Source organism: Cardiocondyla obscurior, linkage group LG20 (assembly GCF_019399895.1).
Source record: "Cardiocondyla obscurior isolate alpha-2009 linkage group LG20, Cobs3.1, whole genome shotgun sequence".
Lineage (NCBI taxonomy): Eukaryota > Metazoa > Arthropoda > Insecta > Hymenoptera > Formicidae > Cardiocondyla > Cardiocondyla obscurior.
The window spans coordinates 707,950-728,581 of record NC_091883.1 but is presented as its reverse complement, the minus strand read 5'-3'; the positions used below and the strand labels follow the sequence as shown (position 1 = coordinate 728,581).

General features: G+C 30.5%; 3 protein-coding genes across 4 annotated transcripts; 2 read left to right on the top strand and 1 right to left on the bottom strand.

Moving 5' to 3' along the window:
* The first annotated feature begins 1,399 nt into the window (after nucleotides 1-1,399).
* Nucleotides 1,400-3,162, top strand: LOC139110392 (uncharacterized). The gene is made up of 4 exons (XM_070670148.1): nucleotides 1,400-1,541; nucleotides 1,614-2,266; nucleotides 2,339-2,658; nucleotides 2,758-3,162. Exons 2-4 carry the CDS (start codon nucleotides 1,642-1,644, stop codon nucleotides 3,133-3,135), a joined length of 1,323 nt encoding a protein of 440 aa, XP_070526249.1. The 5' UTR covers nucleotides 1,400-1,541; nucleotides 1,614-1,641; the 3' UTR covers nucleotides 3,136-3,162.
* Nucleotides 3,163-3,848: 686 nt separating this feature from the next.
* LOC139110389 (uncharacterized) lies at nucleotides 3,849-5,416 on the bottom strand. 2 transcript variants are annotated; one of them, XM_070670144.1, is made up of 6 exons: nucleotides 5,164-5,414; nucleotides 4,899-5,063; nucleotides 4,626-4,812; nucleotides 4,347-4,549; nucleotides 4,165-4,227; nucleotides 3,849-4,099 (listed from the first exon to the last, which is right to left on the bottom strand). In XM_070670144.1, the coding sequence occupies exons 1-6, from the start codon at nucleotides 5,306-5,308 to the stop codon at nucleotides 3,849-3,851; spliced, it is 1,014 nt and encodes a 337-aa protein (XP_070526245.1). In that variant the 5' UTR covers nucleotides 5,309-5,414. The 2 variants fall into 2 exon arrangements, with proteins under 2 accessions (XP_070526245.1, XP_070526246.1); XM_070670145.1 differs by having other exon boundaries at nucleotides 3,900-4,044; nucleotides 5,164-5,416.
* Nucleotides 5,417-10,356: 4,940 nt separating this feature from the next.
* Nucleotides 10,357-19,544, top strand: LOC139110294 (transmembrane protein 245). Its single transcript, XM_070669943.1, has 8 exons — nucleotides 10,357-11,058; nucleotides 11,872-12,864; nucleotides 12,940-13,104; nucleotides 13,210-13,408; nucleotides 13,924-14,108; nucleotides 14,194-14,294; nucleotides 17,992-18,294; nucleotides 19,185-19,544. Exons 1-8 carry the CDS (start codon nucleotides 10,543-10,545, stop codon nucleotides 19,390-19,392), a joined length of 2,670 nt encoding a protein of 889 aa, XP_070526044.1. The 5' UTR covers nucleotides 10,357-10,542; the 3' UTR covers nucleotides 19,393-19,544.
* The last annotated feature ends 1,088 nt before the right edge of the window (nucleotides 19,545-20,632 follow it).

Sequence of the window (20,632 nt, the reverse complement as noted above, 5' to 3'; positions counted from 1 at the left end):
AAATTTAATATATTTTTTCAAGCAGTTGAAACAAGAATACATCTCTTGCATCCAAAATTAATGCATCTTTTGATTCAACTGTGTGAAAATTTTTTAAAACAAGAGGTATTAAAAAATGTACTTAATGTTACATTTTCTTTAAATGAAAATCAAAAACCTCTTGAAAATATTACTTTAGGATCAGATTGTAAAGAATATCTAGATGATTTATCTAATAACGGACACGCGGATGAAGCAAATATTATAAGAAAAAATTGTTTAGAATTTTATGTTACTGCAGCGGAACAAATTTGTAAAAAATTACCAATAAATAATAAATTTTTATTTAAATTAAAAGTCTTCCAACATGCAGCGTTATTTGATGCTCACAGAGACATTACGTTTAATGACGTTTCTTTTGTTGCTGAAACCATCGGTGGTTTTGACAAGAACGGTTTGAAAAATGAATGGTCTAAAATACATTTAGATTTTACAGATGCAGAGAAACAGCATCTCGCAACATTAAACTTTGATAATATGTGGAAAGAAATTTTTAAAAGTAAAAATAACATACAGAGATATGAAAATTTAAAATCACTTATTAATACAGTTAGAACATTTCCAAATTCTAATGCCGATTCTGAAAGAGTATTTTCATTTTTAACAGATATAAAAACGAAAAAACGTAATCAACTTTCTTCGGCTAGTGTTAATGCTATTTGTGTTTTAAAATCTGCATACAAACAAAAAAAACAAAATATTTTAAATGAGTATAGATGAGAATTAGCTTTAATGTCCACAGACAATTTGTACGCTAAACATTGTATTAAAAAAAAAAGTACTTTAACATTGTATTCCGCATACGACAATGATGACAATAATGCTGTTGCATCTTCATCTAATAATAATGAAATAGTCACAGCTGTAATATCCACAGATCATTCGTACGCTAAATGTTAAACTAAAAAGAAAAGTAGATTAGTATTCTACTCCACGTATGACAATAATGAAGATAATACTATTGCATTTTCATGTTATATTATTTTATACCATATTAAGTAAGAAAAAATTAATAGCATATGTTTTAAAATATGTAAAAAATGCTAATTTAATTATTGTCATGAGTAGACACCATGTCTGTAAGAGACACCATGTCTGAAAAAGACACCATGTCTGTAAGAGACACCATGTCTGTAAGGCTGCCGTTACATGGAGCGTAACGTGCGTTAAGCGTAGCCTGCGTATCTGGTAACTTTTAAAATACGTTGCGCTGTTTTAAGACCCTACTTTTACATGGAGCGTACTTTGTCTATAAAGCGTATGCGGCGGAATTATTACAGCCAATAGCTGCTTAGAGTTTCTGTTAGAGAAATGTTAAAGAAATTTTTGACTGGGTCCCATAAAGTTACGCGTGCGCAAAATACGCTCCATGTAAAAGAAGAATTCTGTACAGTTGTGTATGTGAACGGAATGTGTGAGCATTGTTTATTATCTCATTGAAGAGAGCGAACATGGCGAAGTGCTGATAGAAAATTCTTTAAGCAGTAGCGTTGCCATTCAAGGTGAGTAATCTCTTAAATTGCTCTTTGTTATCAACGTTACTGATACAATATTAATTTGGTACATTTTAACAGGTATACGAAGCGTACTTTAATATCAACAATGGATTCAGTAATATCCAGCACGATATTATTTTTAATATGGAAACGATTGAGAATGTGCAGAAAGAAAATATGTTATAAACAAGTTGACAGACGTCAATTAATAATTTTAATAACATTATGGAAGTTATTAAAAAAAAATAAAAAACATTCTCGCAGAACATGGGTACGCCCAATTTTTACAGCGAGACAAAGATTTTTACAAGGTTCCAGCGATAATCTGGTCAAAGAAATGACATTTAATGATCCTGAAATGTTCTACAATTATTGTAGAATGTATCCAGAAACCTTTGAGCTATTACTTAGTATTGTTGGACCACACATAGAAAAACAATATTGTATTCGAGATCCAATATCAAGTCGTACTAGGCTTCTAATATGCCTACGTTACCTAGCATCTGGTGATAGTATGACTTCGATATCTTATTCTTTTCGAGTCGCAGTATGCACAGTATCAAAAATTATTTCGGAGACGTGCGAAGAATTGTGGAACACTTTACAGAAATTAGTTTTTCCTGATGTAAAAGAAGAAAACTGGCTGAAAATTGCAAATAATTTTGCAATAAAGTGGAATTTTCCACACTGTATAGGTGCGATAGACGGGAAACACGTACAAATTCAGGTGAGTTTAAATATAATATACTTAATATTTATAGTTATTGTATAATATGTAAATAATTTAATTGTTTTTATTTCAGTCACCTCCCACAGTGGCTCAACTTTTTACAACTACAAAGGACATCACAGCATTAATTTATTAGCGGTTTGTGATGCTGATTATTGTTTTACACTAGTAGATATCGGTGCAGAAGGACGACAGAGCGATGGCGGAATCTTTTCAAATTCAATTTTCGGTCAGCGATTTGAAAACAAAGATCTCAATTTACCAGAGCCGAAATCAATTGAAATATCTGGTCCAGCAATACCATTTGTACTAGTTGCGGATGAAGCATTTGCTCTAACAAATTATATGATGCGGCCATATCCACGAAGCAAACATTTAAACCGTCAAAAAAAGGTATTAAAGACGTGAAAAACAGATATTTTGAACTCTTACATGCATGTATTATTGTATTTTTAAATATTTATGTACTTATTAATATTTATATTTATACAGGTATTCAACTATCGTCTCAGTCGAGCACGGAGAGTAATTGAAAGTGCGTTCGGTATATTGGCAGCGAAATGGCGAATCTATCGTCGAGCCATAATAGCATCCGTCTCCACAGCAGAGAAAATTATTCAGGCAACTGTTTGCTTACATAACTTTATTATTTTAAACGAAAACAAATTGTCAAATCACTACAGACGTTATACGCATGTTACTACTGAGGATCAAATTGTAAATGGCGCTTTGCAAGAGAACACTCGTCCATTTGTTTTAAGGAACAAAGATAATTCTGCTTATCAAATCCGAAATTACTTTGCTACATATTTTGAGAACGCAGGAGCATTGCCCTGGCAATGGGAAAAAGTATTGCAAAATGACTTTTAATCGAGTTTTACGTTACTTATGTGAGTATTTTATTAATTTCTTATACATCACTATATTATTACTATATTATCACTGTAATATCACTATGTTATTATTATTTATAGCAGCGACGCAAACTGAAGAAGCTAGAGCAGAAGCATTAGTTTTGCTAGCGATAAATTATTTCTAATTTAATTATTAAATTATTATTATTATTATTATTAAATTATTATTATTATTATTATTAAATTATTATTATTATTATTATTAAATTATTATTATTATTATTTTACGTTTTATTACGTGACTGGGGTGAGGATGTTGCTATTACAGCCATGTGGCGTTTAACCAGAATAACAAATTATTTTAATTTTGAGAGAGAAATTTCTCTCAGTATTGGGGATCTTATACCAAGTCAAGGTTTTCTTCAAGCTAAAGAAAAAGCGTTAAACACTCAGTATGAATAATTTCAAGTTTAATATTAACTCTGTTTTAAACAAGTAAGCAATATTTCTAAATTAAAAATGTTTTATTTTAGTTATTCTACATGCAACGAGTATATTCAACAAATGGAAAAAGGTCTTCTCGTTTGCCAACCCGGATGTCCAGAAGAAGAAACATTAGAAACGAAAATATTGAACGAACGTTCAATAAAGATATAATTAAAATATAAACAATAATAAACTTAATACTATGTACGTCATAATAATAAATGCAAAACTTTTTACTTAGTACTAGTAGTTACTGCAACTTTCTAATTTATCCGCAACCAATTTAAAAATATCTATTTCTACCCGCATTCTCTCGAGAAGAGGCAACTTCTGCATCATCTCTCCCAAATGTAACAAGAAAGTGTTTGGCGGATCAATGGTCTGTGCAGGTGGTAGCACTTCCAGGGCTTTTAAAAGAGCTGCTTCTAACTGCCCTTCACTTTTATTTTTTGAAACATAATTATTTGTATAAAATGTATATAATACAATGATCGCTGTAAAAATAATTTTCAAATAATATATTAGACATTTTGTAATGGAATAAATGAGAAAGACTTACTTTTCGATTCTCGGCTCGGCCATTCGGGTTCATCATCATTTGGCTCGGCTCGGCGGAATCGTTCTAAAAGAATGTTAAGTAATGTTTTTGTTAGCGACACGTATTTTACTATGTGCAAAACTTTTATTGTATTATATTTAATAATGTAATAGTAATGTAAATATATTTAGTTAAGTATCTACTTGTATTTTTAACTGGTATTTTAGATGTCTCATTGATATTTTGTGAAGAACTGCTGCTTGTGGAAATTTCTTGAATAGTTGGACTTAACATTAATTCCTGAAATGATTCCTGAATCGTAATACGTGATTGAAAAAGATCTGCATTTTCTTCATGTGGCGTTTCATAATTCACGTTTGTCAAATCTGACAATGAACTCACAGTCCTGAAAGAAAATCTTATCATTAACATTTTAACATTACAACAAAGATATAAAAGTTTATATATAAAAAAGAACTTACTGCCGTGTTTCCAAAACATCGCTTAAAAACGCCATCATATCATAAAATCTAAATTTCGTTTTTTTTACGTTAACAGCTGCAGAGTCTGACCCACTAGGAATGTAGCTTTTCATCTTTTTGCGTGCTTTCAGATAATTGTCCCTCAAATATTTCCAACGAGCTTTTGCTTCTTCGGGATTAAGAGCTCCTAAAAAATTCAATTATTAAATTAATAATACATTTGTAACATATGAAATATCTACACATAATGTGTATTAAATATTTGTACAATACCTCCTAAAAGATTAGAAACTTCTTTCCATAAAGAGTTTTTTCGTAAATTAGTTCTGGTTGCTGCAGGTAATCTAAAATCGTACAGCGCTTTTCTAGTCTTCACTGCACCAATTAAAAGTTCATCCAAACTATCATTTGCCGGGCTTTCTGTGGCCTTTGCTCCATCTGTAATTATTAAATATAGATATTCAATTATTAAATAATATATATTTAATTATTATAAGACAATTATATATAAATAACAAATAAAAGAAGAAAAACGTACATAATGTTACAACATAGTTCTCATCAACAAAGATTTTGTCTTCACCTTCAATGTAATGTTTAAAACAATCATGCTCAAGAAAATTAGTAGAAAACCGAAAAATCCATCCACAATATCCACATTTATGCTGAAAGTGTTCAAACATGCAGCATTGAAAAAGAGAAAAAGCAAACAGTATAAAAAAATGCAAGCAGCATACCCAAAAATATTAATATAAGCGATAGTGTTTAAGATAAATTAATAAATTAAAAAAACTACTTTTTACTTACTCTTATTTCGTCTTTATTCATATTTTTTTTTTTTAATTAAAATATATCTTTGAACAGAGTCTATTCTTTACTGACAGTTACGTTTTTTACTAATACATGTACAGACACGCTGTTACGCAGTTCGTGCAAACTTTGGCGTATGAATTTTGGGCGTAAAGCGCGAAAAGTAACTAGCAAGACGTGATTGGTTGACGATAGGTACGCAGAATACGCCATCACGCAAGTTACGCTCCATGTAACGGCAGCCTAAGAGACACCATGTCTGTAAGAGACACCATGTCTGTAAGAGACACTATATTTTTTGGGTTTCAAAGGGGTAGTAAAAGCATAATACACGACTTTGGTTGTTTTTGAGAAGACATTACTATTGTTATATAAAAAAGTTATGCATTTTATTTTTGTTGTTAATAATGATATGAATAACAATAATGCAATGCGTTGCTTTCACATTAATAATACTAACAGTGTCTACTCGAACATAACTTTTATCGTCGTATAGTTTTTTCTCAATTCCTATCCTCACCTCCACGTGGTGATGCCTGGTAATCTTATCGATTTGAATAACCAATGTTAATCAAATGATAAGAGCTAACGAGGAAGGGAGACAAATTTTAGAGCCTAAAAAAAACTAAATTTTATTTAAACATACAGGGTGTCCCAGATCAGTGGACGGAGTTAAAAATAGTAGATATAACTAATCGAATTAAGACAAAAAATCTTTTACCATTCAAAAAAATTCTGAATTTCCGAGAAAAAAAATTAAATTTATGTACTCGTAAGAGCGGCAAAGAAGCGTGGGCTGAGTGAGCGCGCGATAGACAGCGGCGTGTATATCTTAAAGGTGATGGACGGAATCAGCGCGCGGTGAGCGAAACAAGGAGACAACGCGCGAGCGAGACGATGTGACGACACGCGAGCGAAATGAAGTGACAACGCGCGTTGTCGCTTCGTCTCGCTCGCCGCGCGCTGATTCCGTCCATCACCTTTAAGATATACACGCCGCTGTCTATCGCGCGCTCACTCAGCCCACGCTTCTTTGCCGCTCTTACGAGTACATAAATTTAATTTTTTTTCTCGGAAATTCAGAATTTTTTTAAATGGTAAAAGATTTTTTGTCTTAATTCGATTAGTTATATCTACTATTTTTAACTCCGTCCACTGATCATCCTGTATATTATTAACAAGGGGAGATCGCGCTCAACGAAACACTGATTTTATTCAAATTTGCAGAGTTTGAAAATTGGTGTTTCTACATTAATATTGTAAAGCCATTCGATGCGCTTCTCTAAAATAAAAAAAGAAAATCGAGTTTAAACATTTGCGATGTATTGAAGTACCGAGAGTTAGATAAGTTAGACTTATTTTTGAAGCAGCGTGGTAGTCCAGCGCGGACAGCTCTGGTCTAGTAAGCGCAGGATCGCTAGTTCGAGTCAGGCCTATGTAACTTTTTTATTTTTTTAATGTTTTTACATGTTTATACAAATTATTAACAATTATATAGTTTATTTAATTATTAGACTATTTTATAAAAAGGAGAAATAAAAAAATTTGAACGCTGTTTTTAATTGTCGTTGTTAGAATGTGTTTATTGGATTGATTGCTGCCGGTGTTAATTATATATTTTGATCTTATTAGTATTTGGTCGACACTTGTTCATTTTTATCTTATTTTCTCGCGGTAGACAATAATAACTCGTGAGTCATCGCGCGTTTACATTATACTTGTTTTTATATCAAACGTCTTTCGCTTGTCGTTAATAAAAAAAAAACGCGTAATTAATTAAATGCTCGAACAAAAGTATGGTTAATGAAAAAACGTCGAAAGCGGAAATCCAGAAATGAATGAGAAATGAATGATTATATATGTAGTATGAGTGATATAAGCGCTCTCTCTCTCTCTCTCTCTCTCTCTCTCTCTCTTTTTCTCTCTCGCACGCGATAGATAATAAGTTAAAAGTGTAGATAGGTATTTTTTTTTTACGACCCTGACTCTCGCACGTTGATACTCCGCTATTAATATCGGCGCTGAGACAAAAAATTTCGCTAAATTTCTTTGTTTTGAATTATTTTGAAACGGTCAATAACCTCCTCGGTAATGTGTAAGTGTTTCGGTCTTTTTCGCTAAACTATGTTATCTATCGACCGCTGTTATCGCATTGCCTAGCTAGGCTGTTTATATACACCGTTTCCCGTCAATGCCGATGTACCTATCTGACCTCATCTTTTTGTCTCAAAATTAATGTTGTAATTATCGCGTTAACAGTTACTTTAAAATTGCAATAAGAGAAAAAATTTTTTTCGCTTTTTTTTATTTAAATATCTCGAGCTTAATATTTGTGTTTTACGCGAAGGTTGTTATAAAATAAAAAAAATACATGAAGTAGCAATAAAAACATTTTTATTTTGTCGTTAATTTGTCAATTACAATATAAAAAAAAAATTAATTTTTTAAATAAATTATATATAAATATAAAATAAAAAAAAATACATTAAAAATATAAAAAAATTCATTTTACAATTTCGTCAAAAAATTTAAAAAAATTAATTTTAATAATTAAATAAATAAATAAATAAAAAATAAATTAATAAAAAAAAATTGAATTTAAAAATAATAATTGACGTGGAAGTCGCCGCGACCACCTCTTTCTCTTCTTCCTCCTTTTCGTCTTCCTCCTCTTCCTCCTCTTCCCCAATTTCTTTCGTACCATCCGGCGCGGCTTTTTCCACGTCCGTGTCCTCTTCTAGAATCTGTAATAAAAAAAAATACAAATTTGTGTGTGTGTGTGCGTACGTGCGTGCGCGCATAAGTTATAAATACTTAAAATAAAAATAACTTACACATTTTTCTACCCCTCAGTGGGGGTTGGTCACTGCCAGCAGCTTCTTCCGATTTTTGCTGCTCTGACTGCTGCTGCTGCAATTGTTGCTGTTGTTGCTGCTGTGGTTGTTGACTTTGCATAATGTCCATCATCTTTTTTTGGTTCTCCGCCAGCTGCTCAATAATTTTTTCTTGGTTTTTCAATTGAGCAGCCAGCGATTGAACTGATATCGAGGAGCGCGGCGGCGTGTCATTAATGTTCAGATCTAGCAACATTTCCTCCTCGCTTAAGTGTAAATCTTCTTCTGGAAAAAAAAAATTATAATTAAATAAAACATCTATTTAAAACCAGAAACGTTTAAATATTATAATAAGAATATATAATAAAATACTTACGCGACATTTTTTAACCACAAATATACTTGTTGTTTGACACCTTTAACTATAATTCGCGTTATGAAAACGATCCTTCTTTTATATAGAGTCGAACAAAGGGATCTGCTTACCCTTCTCTTTCCTCCGGGTATTATTTATTTCAACTGTTTAAACTCGTCGTTTATCGCTAACACCAATAATAATTAAAACCATCTAACGTTCGATTCTATGAGGAAAAAAATTAATATGACTTTTGTGAAGGCACGATCGTTTTGTTATAATACAAAAAAAACGTTATATCTTTTTGTGCAAAGAACATATGCGATTTCTGTACATTTCCGATTTCGAAAAAATTAATTTTTTAAATAAATTAAAAAAAAAAGTAAACTTTATTTGTTTTTTCTACATTTCAGCATCTTATTTTAATTAACCTTTATCTTATACATTATCGAAATTTACTTTCAATAAAAAACTGAATAATCAGCATGGGCAACAAGTGGTTAACAGCGGGCGGAGGGCGGAGGGCGGAGGGCGGAGGGCGGCGGGCGGCGAACAGATCGAAAAAGCAAAGTATCGGCTAGGCATTACTCGGCTAAGCGAAACGGCAACGGTGGACAGCAGCGAATTCGTTGAGCAGACAACGCCGCACGCCGCGGATTGATAATCCTCGTTTTTGCGACATTTTACACGCGTACTAGGTCTAGGATTTTGACTAATAACAGGGAAATTATAGCAAGCTTTGCGAATTAACAAATTATTTTTATTCTCGGTTTCATATAATGCATCGCCGAATTTGAGTATTGCAATTTTACATCGTGAAAATGTTTAAACTGTTTAAATAATTTTTGCAAAAAGTCACTCATCGGATTCGGTCGTCGGACGATGCTGTAACGTTGTTAAAAAAAAAAATTATAAAAGTCGGACACTCGATCTCGGAGATATCCATTTGTTAACTAGCAAAAATGTTAATATTGAAGAAAAGACTATACTATGTCACTCGCAACATCGTCCGGCGACCGAATCCGATGAGTAACTAATTTTGTAAAAAAATTGTTTAAACAATTGAAATGACTTCTTTTCAATTTTTAAACAAAATATCTGAAACCCCGAATCGAGAGCAACAACCGTTACCTAATAACGAGCGTTTACGTAGAAAATATCAATTTGTTAACTAAGAAAAGAAAATAGCAATTTAATATTTTCCTTTGGCAAATATTTAGCGATAAATAAGCAACAACGCGTTATCTCGACTAAATTTCTTTGCGACCAACTTCATCTTCTTTTACTTGAATATTATTTAAAAAATGTATAATAATTAAAGCAGAGAGTAACGAACTTTTTCTTTGCCAATTACTTTTTAACAACAAATTAGCTACAAATTTATAAAAATTAACTCTGCTTATTTCGTACTGCTAACTTATGAGATAAAAGTGATTTAGTTTGTAAAAAGAAGGATTCTTTATGAATAATAATTTATTTATTTTCAATTTTTATTTTACATGGTAATAATGGTAACATGGTAAGTTTCATAGTACATGGCAAATAAGAGTAGCCGTTCGAATTCGAGCGGTTTCCATCATGCTTGCGCGATACCGAGACTACCGAGTTACCAACGACGTCGCGAAAGAGTAGGACAGATAGTGTATAGCTCTGACCTTTTCCTCTATTCGACGGCAGCCGAAGCGCTGGCTTCACACGGACGAGCCTCTGCATCTGTACGCGTGGCCGGCCGCGATCGAAAGTTCAGCTCTCTGTTCTAGTACTATTATATTTCAGTGCGTGCAATCTAGTCGTCAACTTCGTGTAACATAATAATTAATAGTATAATAGAACAATGTAATAATTTAAGTTATAATAATATAAAATAACCAAATTTAATAGATTAAAAATAACTTACGTATATAAAAGCTATATAACGATGGAGAATGTCCGCTCACCGATGGATAACCTCTTAAATATGCTTTCGGGATTCAGCATAGGTCAAGAAAAAGCTTTAAAGCAAGGAATCTACAATGCTGTTGCATTATTCTTCTTGTGTCTTGCCTCGAGTGCCGGCTACGGTCTTTATATTGTCTTGAATCCTTTTATTAAGCCTTTGATCTGGGCCCTGTTATGCGGTTCTGTTCTTTTTCCTTTTAAGTGCTCGCTGGTTACAGCAGTCCAATCATTATTCACTGAAATGGAAGAGTCTCGAATTCCATTGATCGTCAATGTTAGTTTGTTACCTGTGTATATATTCGATAATATTTCCGTGAAAATAGGTTCTTTTTTATGGACACGTGCCAAGTATATTATGTGGGTGGTATTATTGACATTACTGACAGCGGGTGTGTATCATTACACCCCTAATGTAATTATGTGTCTTGCTTGGAAGATAATCCATATTTTCACTGCTATATCTGGATTTTTCATTTTGATGTGCAATTCTTTTATGGTACCTATATATTTATTTTATTATGACTATGTATATGGCATTAGATTGCAAGTGGAATGCATATAAACAGAAAATAGATATTTACATCTTATTTTATACTATTGTATAAACTGCGTACTGTCGTACTTTGTTATAATATCATTGTTATCTTAAAAATTAACAAAAAAAGTGTTGATATTTTTTCAATATTAAATCGAAATTGTAATATATTTATATTATACGATTAGATATTTATAATGTACAAAAAATAAATTTATAATAATAGGATATTTTTATTAGGAATTGTGTACGTATTGTAGAGGATTTTAAGTTTTAAAAATATTTATTAAAAAATTAAATATCCTCAGTTAATATTAACATATTTGAATAGATATTAATTTTCATTGACCTTCAATTGTAAGTTTGAAGTATATCATTGTCTGTGTAACCAGTTTAACTGCAAGGAACCTGTGTTTATTTGTTATATTTGTTATTTATGTAATCTTGTTTGTTTTTTCTCTTAAAAGATAACTATTAAACAACCGATAATGTTTTAATCTTTTATTATAAAACTCTTAATATTTTATAAATATTATTAAAAATGTACTTGTAATATTATATCAAACCATTCAATGACTTTAATAATAAATATTTCAATAATATATATTTTATCGAATATGTCAAAAATTATTAACATGCCGAATATGCCAATAGCATCACGTTAATTAAAAATTCAGTTTCTCTATTTGCAATCTTAAACGCTATATACATATTGTTTCTACATAAATAACCTGAGTTTTTTTTTGTTAAATTTAATTGTATTTTATTTTGCAGGTGTTTACAGTACTTGTTGGCTACTTAACAGTTCTATATATTTACTGGACGCCATCAAACTCCACTGGATTTCGATATACATCCTTTGTGATATGGTTCATCATCAGCATGTATCTATCAAGCATAGCAGGCACTTATCAAATTTTTGTCTTTGTTACTCTGCAAATACTGTGTGCAATAGGATTTATTTATGAAGTGATACTTATTATGGATAGTCAAGAGATAAATGGTAGGCACTTAACATTTTCCCAGGCAATACATTTTGCTCTTACAAATAATTTATTGCCAAGCTTACAAGAGGATAGTTCAATTTCGCCAGAAGATGACAAATGGGCAAATAAACGTATTCAAAAAGATGAAAATATGGATATGTCTATACATTTTCAAGAAAAAATAAGGGAATCAATATCTACTGATGTAACAAGTAGCGAAAGAATTCGCAGTGGCGCATTAAGTCATAGTGTTAAGTCAGTATCTTTAGATACAGACGTCAGTCCCGTACATAAATCTGCAAGTAATATTCATTCTTTAACTCGTATGGGATTACGTGATCGTTATTTGCTTGGCAAAATAAGAGCCGAGTTACAAACATCTTTAGATATACAAGACGCTGAGGTTGATACTGATAAATATATGTACGCAGCGCTATATGCGTGTGCTGGTATGCTCCTGTGGAAACACAAATGGATTGCACACATTTTAATAATTCCATTATTATACTATATTATCAAGCAATTAGGCAATTATTTCTGTTTTTGGGAAATAATATTCAAATATTGCCACTCAATAATACAAATTTTGAAATCATGGTACATTGAACGACATCAAGCACTTGTACCCTCTAATATTAGAGGTCTATATAAAGTGAGCATTATTGTAGGTGAGAAATTAAAAGACGTTTTAAAAAATTCTGTCAATGCGGTAGCAACCACATTCGTAATACTTGGCTTGATTGTTTTCACCACTTGCACATCTATTTTTATCACAATACAGGTATGTAACAGACACGCATTTATAAATGTTATATAAATGCATGACAGGCGATTCTACTGTTAATTTATCTATTAGATTTACGCGGAAGGTTTACATCTTGTTCGAGTAACTGGTGAGATATTGAATTCCACTTTAATGAACAATCCTGACATTGATTGGGTTCCAGAAAAGTGGGAAGAATCCGTTAACAGTATTTTAGACAATGCCTATACCTATGGACGAAGTGCTATATCAGATGCAGTAAGATTAATTTTGTTAATTTGTATATTTTGCTTTTACAAATCTCAAACTGTACTTTACTCTTATAAATATTAAATTATTAGTTATTCAATTCGTTTAATTCAGATTCGAAATCTAGTTAAAAATTTTGAGCCAGTAAAAGCGGAACAATTGGAGAAGAAGGTTTTAGAACTTTGGGATCGTCTTTATCAAGCATGGATGATGTCAAATGTAGACCCAAATCTCGTGGGGCCTACTGTTAATTTTACGTCTGTATATACGGTTTGGGAGAGTTTCAAAGAAAGCTTTGGGAAAACACCTTTACGTAAATACTTTGTTTTGAAAAAAATGAAGGATTAGTAAGCATGTTTTTGTGTTACCTTGAGATTTAAAAAAATAAAAACAATTTTTATTTGTATGATTATTTAGAATGCTAAAAAATAGATAAAAAAAAGAACTTTATCAAGTTTATCAAGAAAATATTAATTATAAGTTTGCATATACTATTTATAGTAGTATCTAAGTTCTTTTTATGTTTAATAAGTAAACTAAATAATTTGTTTGTTAATCATAAAAAGGGGTTAATACTTTAATTATATATCTAAAACTAATTTGGCTGTATAGATTAAATTTTTTTTATTTAATGATTGTTTAATATATTTCTAAAACTTATAAAAATTTTTTTTATTCGAGCGGACATAAAAACAATCTTATTAATTTTTTAAATAACATTTTGAATCTTATTTACATTTTTTTGAAAATTTTTTAACGTGAAATTATGTTAATTTTATTACAGTAAGAACTTTTTCATGTATAATAAGCTGCCATTTTTCTTTTTAGATTTATTGAATATGAGTGGCATTCAAAATTTTGCTAAAGAAAATATAGGCATTTTGATGTCGGTACTTGACTCTCTTTGGAGCATCATTAAAGGCAATATGTCTGTAATATTAACAGTTTTCACAGAGTTATTTTATATCGTACTTATGAGTGGATCAGCGGTATTGAATTTTGTACTCAGCATGGTATGCATTAACATTTTTTTAAAGTTACCATTAAAAAGTGCATGATATAAAATTTGCCACATAATATAATAATTTGTTATTTCAGGTTGTGTTTTTTACAACTTTATTTTACTTGCTTAGTTCAAGCGGTAAAACTTATAAACCCATTGAATTGATAACAATGTTTAGTCCTATCAGTTGTCATAGGTAATTATAGAATATCTGAAATTTAATTTGTATCTTACAAGAGAATATTGCTGAGTAAAAAACTAAAAAAGTTTTAAAACTTTGCACACATTTAGGGATGAATATTAGTGAATGTAATAAGTAATTGTAGCTGCTGATATTCGTTTTAAGGATAAAACTACCCTTAAGTTAAGACCGCTCTATACTTTTTACGATATATCTCGAAAATTATTTGAATTATTGAAAAATGTTTTATACAAAAGTTTTATGGTAAGAGTATTTCTATATAACTGTAGATACAAAATTAAAAAAACATTTTTTGTTAAATATTTTTTTTCTTTTTATTACTGTAGTTAAAAGAAATGTTTAAACCATTAAAACTTGTGTATAAAACATTTTTTGATATTTCAAATAAATTTCGAGCTATATTGAAAAAAATATAAAGCCGTTTTAACGTTGAAGAGTGATTTCACCTTTTGAAACCAAATGTGAGCAGCTACATATATTTTTCGAATTCGTCTATTGTTTATCTTTATATGTGTACAAAGTTTGATTAAAATTTGAATTCTCGGAAGTGCAATGTTTCCTTGCATCAGCAACAAAATATTCTACAATACTTTTAAATAAAAACTTTACGTTGTAGTTTTATATAGATAAAGTTTGTGGGAAAGGTTTTCTATCAATTAATTGTTCACGTTTTATTTTTAACGTTTTATTTTTATTTGCTGGCATTACTCCGACAAATTCTTAACTTTACATTGAATTATTACTTTAAAGCTATTACTAAAAATTACACATAATTAAATAAATAAATAAAATTAATGTAATAATTTAATATATAGTTAATAATTTGTCAGAGTAATGTCAGCAAATTAAAATAAAATGTTAAAAATGAAAAGTGTACAATTAATTGATAAAAAACCTTTCCCACGTACTTTATCTAGATGAAATTACAATGTAGAGTTTTTATTTAAACGTATTGTAGAATATTTCATTACTGACGCAAGAAAACGTTGAGCATCTAAGAATTTAAATTTTGATAAAACTTTATACACATCTAAAAGTGGACAGTAGATGAATTAAAGAAATATAAGTAGCTGCTCATCTTCGATATCAAGAAGTGAAATTACTCTTTAAAGTTAAAACGGCTGTATATTTTTTTTATTATATTTCAGAATTCATTTAAAATATCAAAAAAATGTTTTGTGTAGAAGTTTAAATGGTAAAAACATTTTTATTTAACTCTAATAATAAAATAAAAAAAATTTTTTAACAAAATTTTTTTTTAATTTTGTTTTTACAGTTATATAGAAATGCTTTTACTATATGATTTTTGTATAAAATATTTTCCAATATTTCGAATAATTTCCGAGATATATTGAAAAAAGTATAAAGCGATCTTAACTTTGAAGGGTAGTTTCACCTTTTAAAATAAGGTATTGGCAGCTACAAATAGTTTTAAATTCACTTAATATTCATCCCAAAATGTATGCAAAGTTTTATAATTTTTTTAATTTTTTACTTAGCAATTTTTTCTTATTAGTTTTTATAAAAATGTTTTTATTTACAAGCACTCTACATGCAGGAAGTCCCAGTAACAAAGAATAATGAGAGGGTAGATAGAACTGACTTAGACAAGTAGAAAAATCTTCTACCATTTTGTAAAATTCTCAACTGTTATTGAGAAAAAAAATTAAATTGTATAATATGTATAAGCGTAAGAACCAGGAAGCTGCGCGAGAGTGAGCGCGACAGGCGAATGGCTAGGAATGGTACCGTCGCCTGTCGAGCTTATTTATGATCAGTTTTCTTGTCGTTCTTACGCCTATGCATTTTATACATTTTAATAACGGTTGAGAATTTTGCAAAATGGTACACAAAAGAAAAAAATTTCGCTATCGTAGCTAATTATGGTTCGCTAAAAGTCGATTTGCTGCCGTAACTATAAATTTATAAATCACAGCAAAGCTGTTTGATACAGTATCTAATATGCAAATAAAATAGCAAAACATGCGTGGCTGTGGTGATCACATTGTAACATATATCATACAGCGATAAAAGTAGCTGCCGCAACTAACCTATACAAGTGTAGCACATAATTTAATAAGGAAAAAAGAACCCGGCCGTAACACTAAAATGAGACAGAAAAAAAAACAAATTCCTCGTGATTTTTCTTGCTTCTTTCGCGTATATCCTAGGAGACCGTCTAATTAACGTGAAACTCTTGATTATCAGGTGTGCACAAACTGAGTTACCATGCAAAGTACAAGACCAGAGTACAAATATTTTACGGATTAAATATAAGAATTTGTTTGATCCTTTTCCTTTATATGTTTATACTATGGGAAATGGTGAAAAATATGTTATTTTGGTTCGTTATTTATTCGTTATTTATTCATTTTATTAAGCATATTTTGTTGATATAGCTAACCAAAGTAGTTACCTTAGATACTCTTTTAGCTACAGCGTATACGTTGTGTTCAGCAAAACTATTTGCTATGAGAGCAAAACTGTGTCTTTCACATATTTCACGTATTTAGTTACGGCAGCTACTTTTTTTTCCGTGTAGGGAACTTTTCTACTTGTTTCGATCAGGTCTATCTATCCTTCCAGGACCTTTCGTTATGTCTGGGACAACTTGTATAAACGAGTTAATTAATTTTTGTATAACAGCCTCAGAATTAAATAAACATTTCAGACAGATTTTTTAGGCGATGTCTATTATCTTTTAACTATTGCTCGAGAATTAATGGCTGAGCCGTCAATCGCGCGAGTGTATTTTATTTCAAAGCTGTATAAGAAGTATATTAGAGTTAAACTTTTTATCAAATCGTCGTTAAAATTTCTTTTTTTACCAAGCATCATATTTAATTTTTAAAACTTTTAAAATACTAAAATAGATTTATTTTAGAATTCTTTAAAAAAAATATGTATCAACAATATTATTCTTGAGTGATATGCATATGTATAGTAATAAAATTGTAAGTAATTGTACATTATTTTCAAAAATATTTACATAAAATGTACACGGGTGTCCTTTTCTAAACCATCTCTTTTTCGGGAGTGAGTAGAATTTAAGGAGACGAATAAGAAAGTTCTATATTACATTGTATTTTTTTCGAAAATAGCCGAAATATGAATGTTTACAAATCTAGTACTAGTAATCGTGTAATGAATTTTTGCGGGGTACACTGCTTACAATAATTCAAACTAAAACTAACTATTTAAATCTACTCATTCTATTAATATTCGTACTCTTTAAACCAGCCACAAGACGCTCAACTAACTTGAAAATTTGTATCTACTCCTGAAAAAGAGATAATTTACTATGAGATATCCTGTACATTTGCTGATAAATTATTTTAAATAAGTTTTTTAATAAGTATACTTATTAAAAAAATAGAAAATAAAATATATAATATAACAAAAAAGCAAAATTTTCTTAATAAATATAATAAGAGGTTCCAGCATATTTTTTATATAAGAATGTCTTTGAAATATAACATCTAACGCACGATCGGTGGCTTGGTCGTCAATCTTCTACCGGTAATAGAGGGAAAGTAGGCGTCACCTCAAAAATTAATTCGAAATATGTGCCTGATTCTAACCATTGTTGTATAATGATATTTTATTATTAATGTTTACTTATACATTGCTGCCATAAAATATACTATTGTCCGTGATGAAAATATTTAAAAACAATAGTAATATTACCTAGGTTTGCTGTAGCTTTACAAGAAGCAGTAATCGGAGTATTTGCAGCTACCTTTAAACTTGCTTCCTTTTTTGGTATGTGGACGTGGTTCACACACAATTTATTTCAAGTGAAGATTGTCTATTTACCATCAGCTCTTGCGACAATGTTGGGAGCAGTTCCTTTCTTGGATGCGTACTTCGCTTGCATCCCAGCTGCTATAGAAATTTGGTTCACTCGTGGATCAATGATAGCTATCATCTTCTTTCTTTGTCACTTTCTTCCTTGCAGCATTGTAGTGACGGAATTTTATAAACAGATTAAAGGGTATAATTGTATTTTATATATTCTAATGTATAAATACATACAAATATATACATATACAGGGTGGTTTATTTTAGTTTAATCAAAAATTTTTTAAACTGACACTAGCAGCTAAAAGTACTTTAAATAAAGATTGCAAACCGAAAGGATACATAAGACAGTGATAACGATTTGATCTTAAAGTAGGATTGATAATGATCCGTTTATCTGACTACCCAAAATTTCTAAGAGATAAATCCGAGATTAAAGATTCGAATCCAAATTTCATTGAAATTTTAATGTTTAATAATAATTTTTATTGTTAAAAAAACTCGATTATTAAAATAAAAAAAAAGTCAAGATGAACTAAAATATAACTTCAACATTTATTATAATTAATGAAGAACAAACAATAATTATGTAGTTATGTATTGTTTTTATTTCAATATACTCCTCCAAAGTGAGGGGGGTATCAAATCACGTTAAATATATCGCTTTATAATTTATACGTGATTAATACGTGTTGCTGCTTTCAGTATGAGATTTGATTTAATCGTAATAGCAAATTTATTATGACAGTAAGGCACGTTTTTGTGTAATTTACAATACGTTCTACTTTGAGTTAAGATTTTTTTTTATCTTTCAATATCAATTATTTTTAGTACAGACTCATTTATTCACTAAGACAAAAATTTAATAGACATATTTATTAATTTTTTAGTAATTTAGTAAAAGTTGAAATGGTATCGGCTTATGATACTTATGGTCTGCCTTCTTTAAAATTTTGTAATTTTTGTGAAAAATATTTTTGTTTGTCAGTTTTTATTTATAACAAATTTACCTTGATTAAATAAAATTGATCACTCTGTGTTTTTAATCATGTATTCTGTTGCATGTATTTTATTTATTTCCAGTGGCGGACATCCTTACCTGACGGGCCTTTCGATAGCGGGTGGGATTTTTTGTTTAGGTATAGAAGGAACAATTTTTGGTCCTTTGCTTTTATGTTGTATTATGGTTGTTATCAATTTAAGTCGACATTATTTGCAATCTCCTGAAGAAGAAGTCGTGTTGCCAACATATTCTAACTATGGAAAAACGTCTCGAAATGATTTAAAATAACACTATGATTTTATTAAATACTTTTTACTTAACAGTATCGTGAATTATAATAAAGAAGAAGTTGTGTTGCCAACATATTTTAACTATGGAAAAACATCTCGATATGATTTAAATTAACACTATAATTTTATTAAATACTTTTTACTTAACAGTATCGTGAATTATAACATTTATTACAGATTTCCACATACCAAAATCTGACAAGATATTTTGCAATTTATACAAGGTAATTCAGAACAAGTATAGTCTTTTCACGGACACTATACTTATTCTGAATCACTTTATATGCTGCAAAATTGTGTAGAAAAAGTGTTAGTACTGTCTATATATAAAACATTTGTGTCGAGACTATCGAAACTATTGTTGCTTTTATTGTTGCCTCTTAAAACCCGCGCTGATTCGTTCTCTCTTGCTTGGCTTGCTTCTCGCCAAGCGAAAGAAAATGTCAGCTGTCAAAAAAGAGGATTTGAGGTTTGGTTTTGGCTTAAACCTACAGGCGCGCGCTGCGCGCGCGCTTGATTTTTTTTCTCAAAAGATTTTAATAGTAATAAAACAAAAAAATGAAAAATAAAGTGAAATATTGCGCGTGCGCAACGTGAGTCTGGTTTGTTCTTGTCCCTATTAAAAAAAATCAGTGTTACGCATGAATTAGTTGATTAATCGATTCTATTGTAGCCGTTTGTTGTTGCCTTTTAAAACCCACATTGATTGATTCTCTTTCGTTTGGCGTGAAGCAAATCAAACGAGAGTAAATGTTAGCTGTCAAAGAAAAGGTTTTGAGGTTTGATTTTTGGTTGAATCTAAGCGCGCTTTGCGCGCGCTTGATTTTTTCTCTCACAGAATTTTAATGATAATAAACCAAAAAAAAATAAAAAATGAAGTGAAACATTACGCGCGTCTGGTTTGTTTTAGTTTTTATCTTAACAAAATGATGTGACGCATAAATTAGCTGTTAATTGTTGCTGCCGCTTAAGATCGACGCTGATTGGTTTTTTCGCTTGGCTTGCTTCATGTCAAGCGAGAGTTAACTTTAACTGTCAAGTCAGAAATTTGAGGTTCCGTTTAATTTGCAATTAGAATCTTTTAAAAAATAGCACACGCAAAGCATGCGCAAGGTTTGGTCTAGTGCAGTGCTCGGAATTAGTTGCATTTCGGCCTCCTCCTTTCCCCCCACCTGACGATCGGCCGGCCGAGTCGTCAAACCGCGCGCGCGCTGTTTCTCAGGAGCGTTTTGTTATTT

What these genes read in the sequence shown, in the direction of transcription:
- LOC139110392 (XM_070670148.1), top strand. Translation starts at nt 1,642, where the DNA reads ATGGATTCAGTAATATCCAGCACGATATTATTTTTAATATGGAAACGA. An exon ending in ACACGTACAAATTCAGGTGA is followed by an intron (nt 2,267 to 2,338) that starts GTTTAAATATAA and finishes TTTTTATTTCAG; the next exon opens with TCACCTCCCACAGTGGCTCA. An exon ending in ATTTAAACCGTCAAAAAAAG is followed by an intron (nt 2,659 to 2,757) that starts GTATTAAAGACG and finishes ATATTTATACAG; the next exon opens with GTATTCAACTATCGTCTCAG.
- LOC139110389 (XM_070670144.1), bottom strand. Translation starts at nt 5,308, where the DNA reads ATGTTTGAACACTTTCAGCATAAATGTGGATATTGTGGATGGATTTTT. An exon ending in GAACTATGTTGTAACATTAT is followed by an intron (nt 5,064 to 5,163) that starts GTACGTTTTTCT and finishes TAATAATTACAG; the next exon opens with ATGGAGCAAAGGCCACAGAA. An exon ending in AATACCAGTTAAAAATACAA is followed by an intron (nt 4,228 to 4,346) that starts GTAGATACTTAA and finishes ACATTCTTTTAG; the next exon opens with AACGATTCCGCCGAGCCGAG.
- LOC139110294 (XM_070669943.1), top strand. Translation starts at nt 10,543, where the DNA reads ATGGAGAATGTCCGCTCACCGATGGATAACCTCTTAAATATGCTTTCG. An exon ending in TGATGTGCAATTCTTTTATG is followed by an intron (nt 11,059 to 11,871) that starts GTACCTATATAT and finishes TTTATTTTGCAG; the next exon opens with GTGTTTACAGTACTTGTTGG. An exon ending in GAAGTGCTATATCAGATGCA is followed by an intron (nt 13,105 to 13,209) that starts GTAAGATTAATT and finishes CGTTTAATTCAG; the next exon opens with ATTCGAAATCTAGTTAAAAA.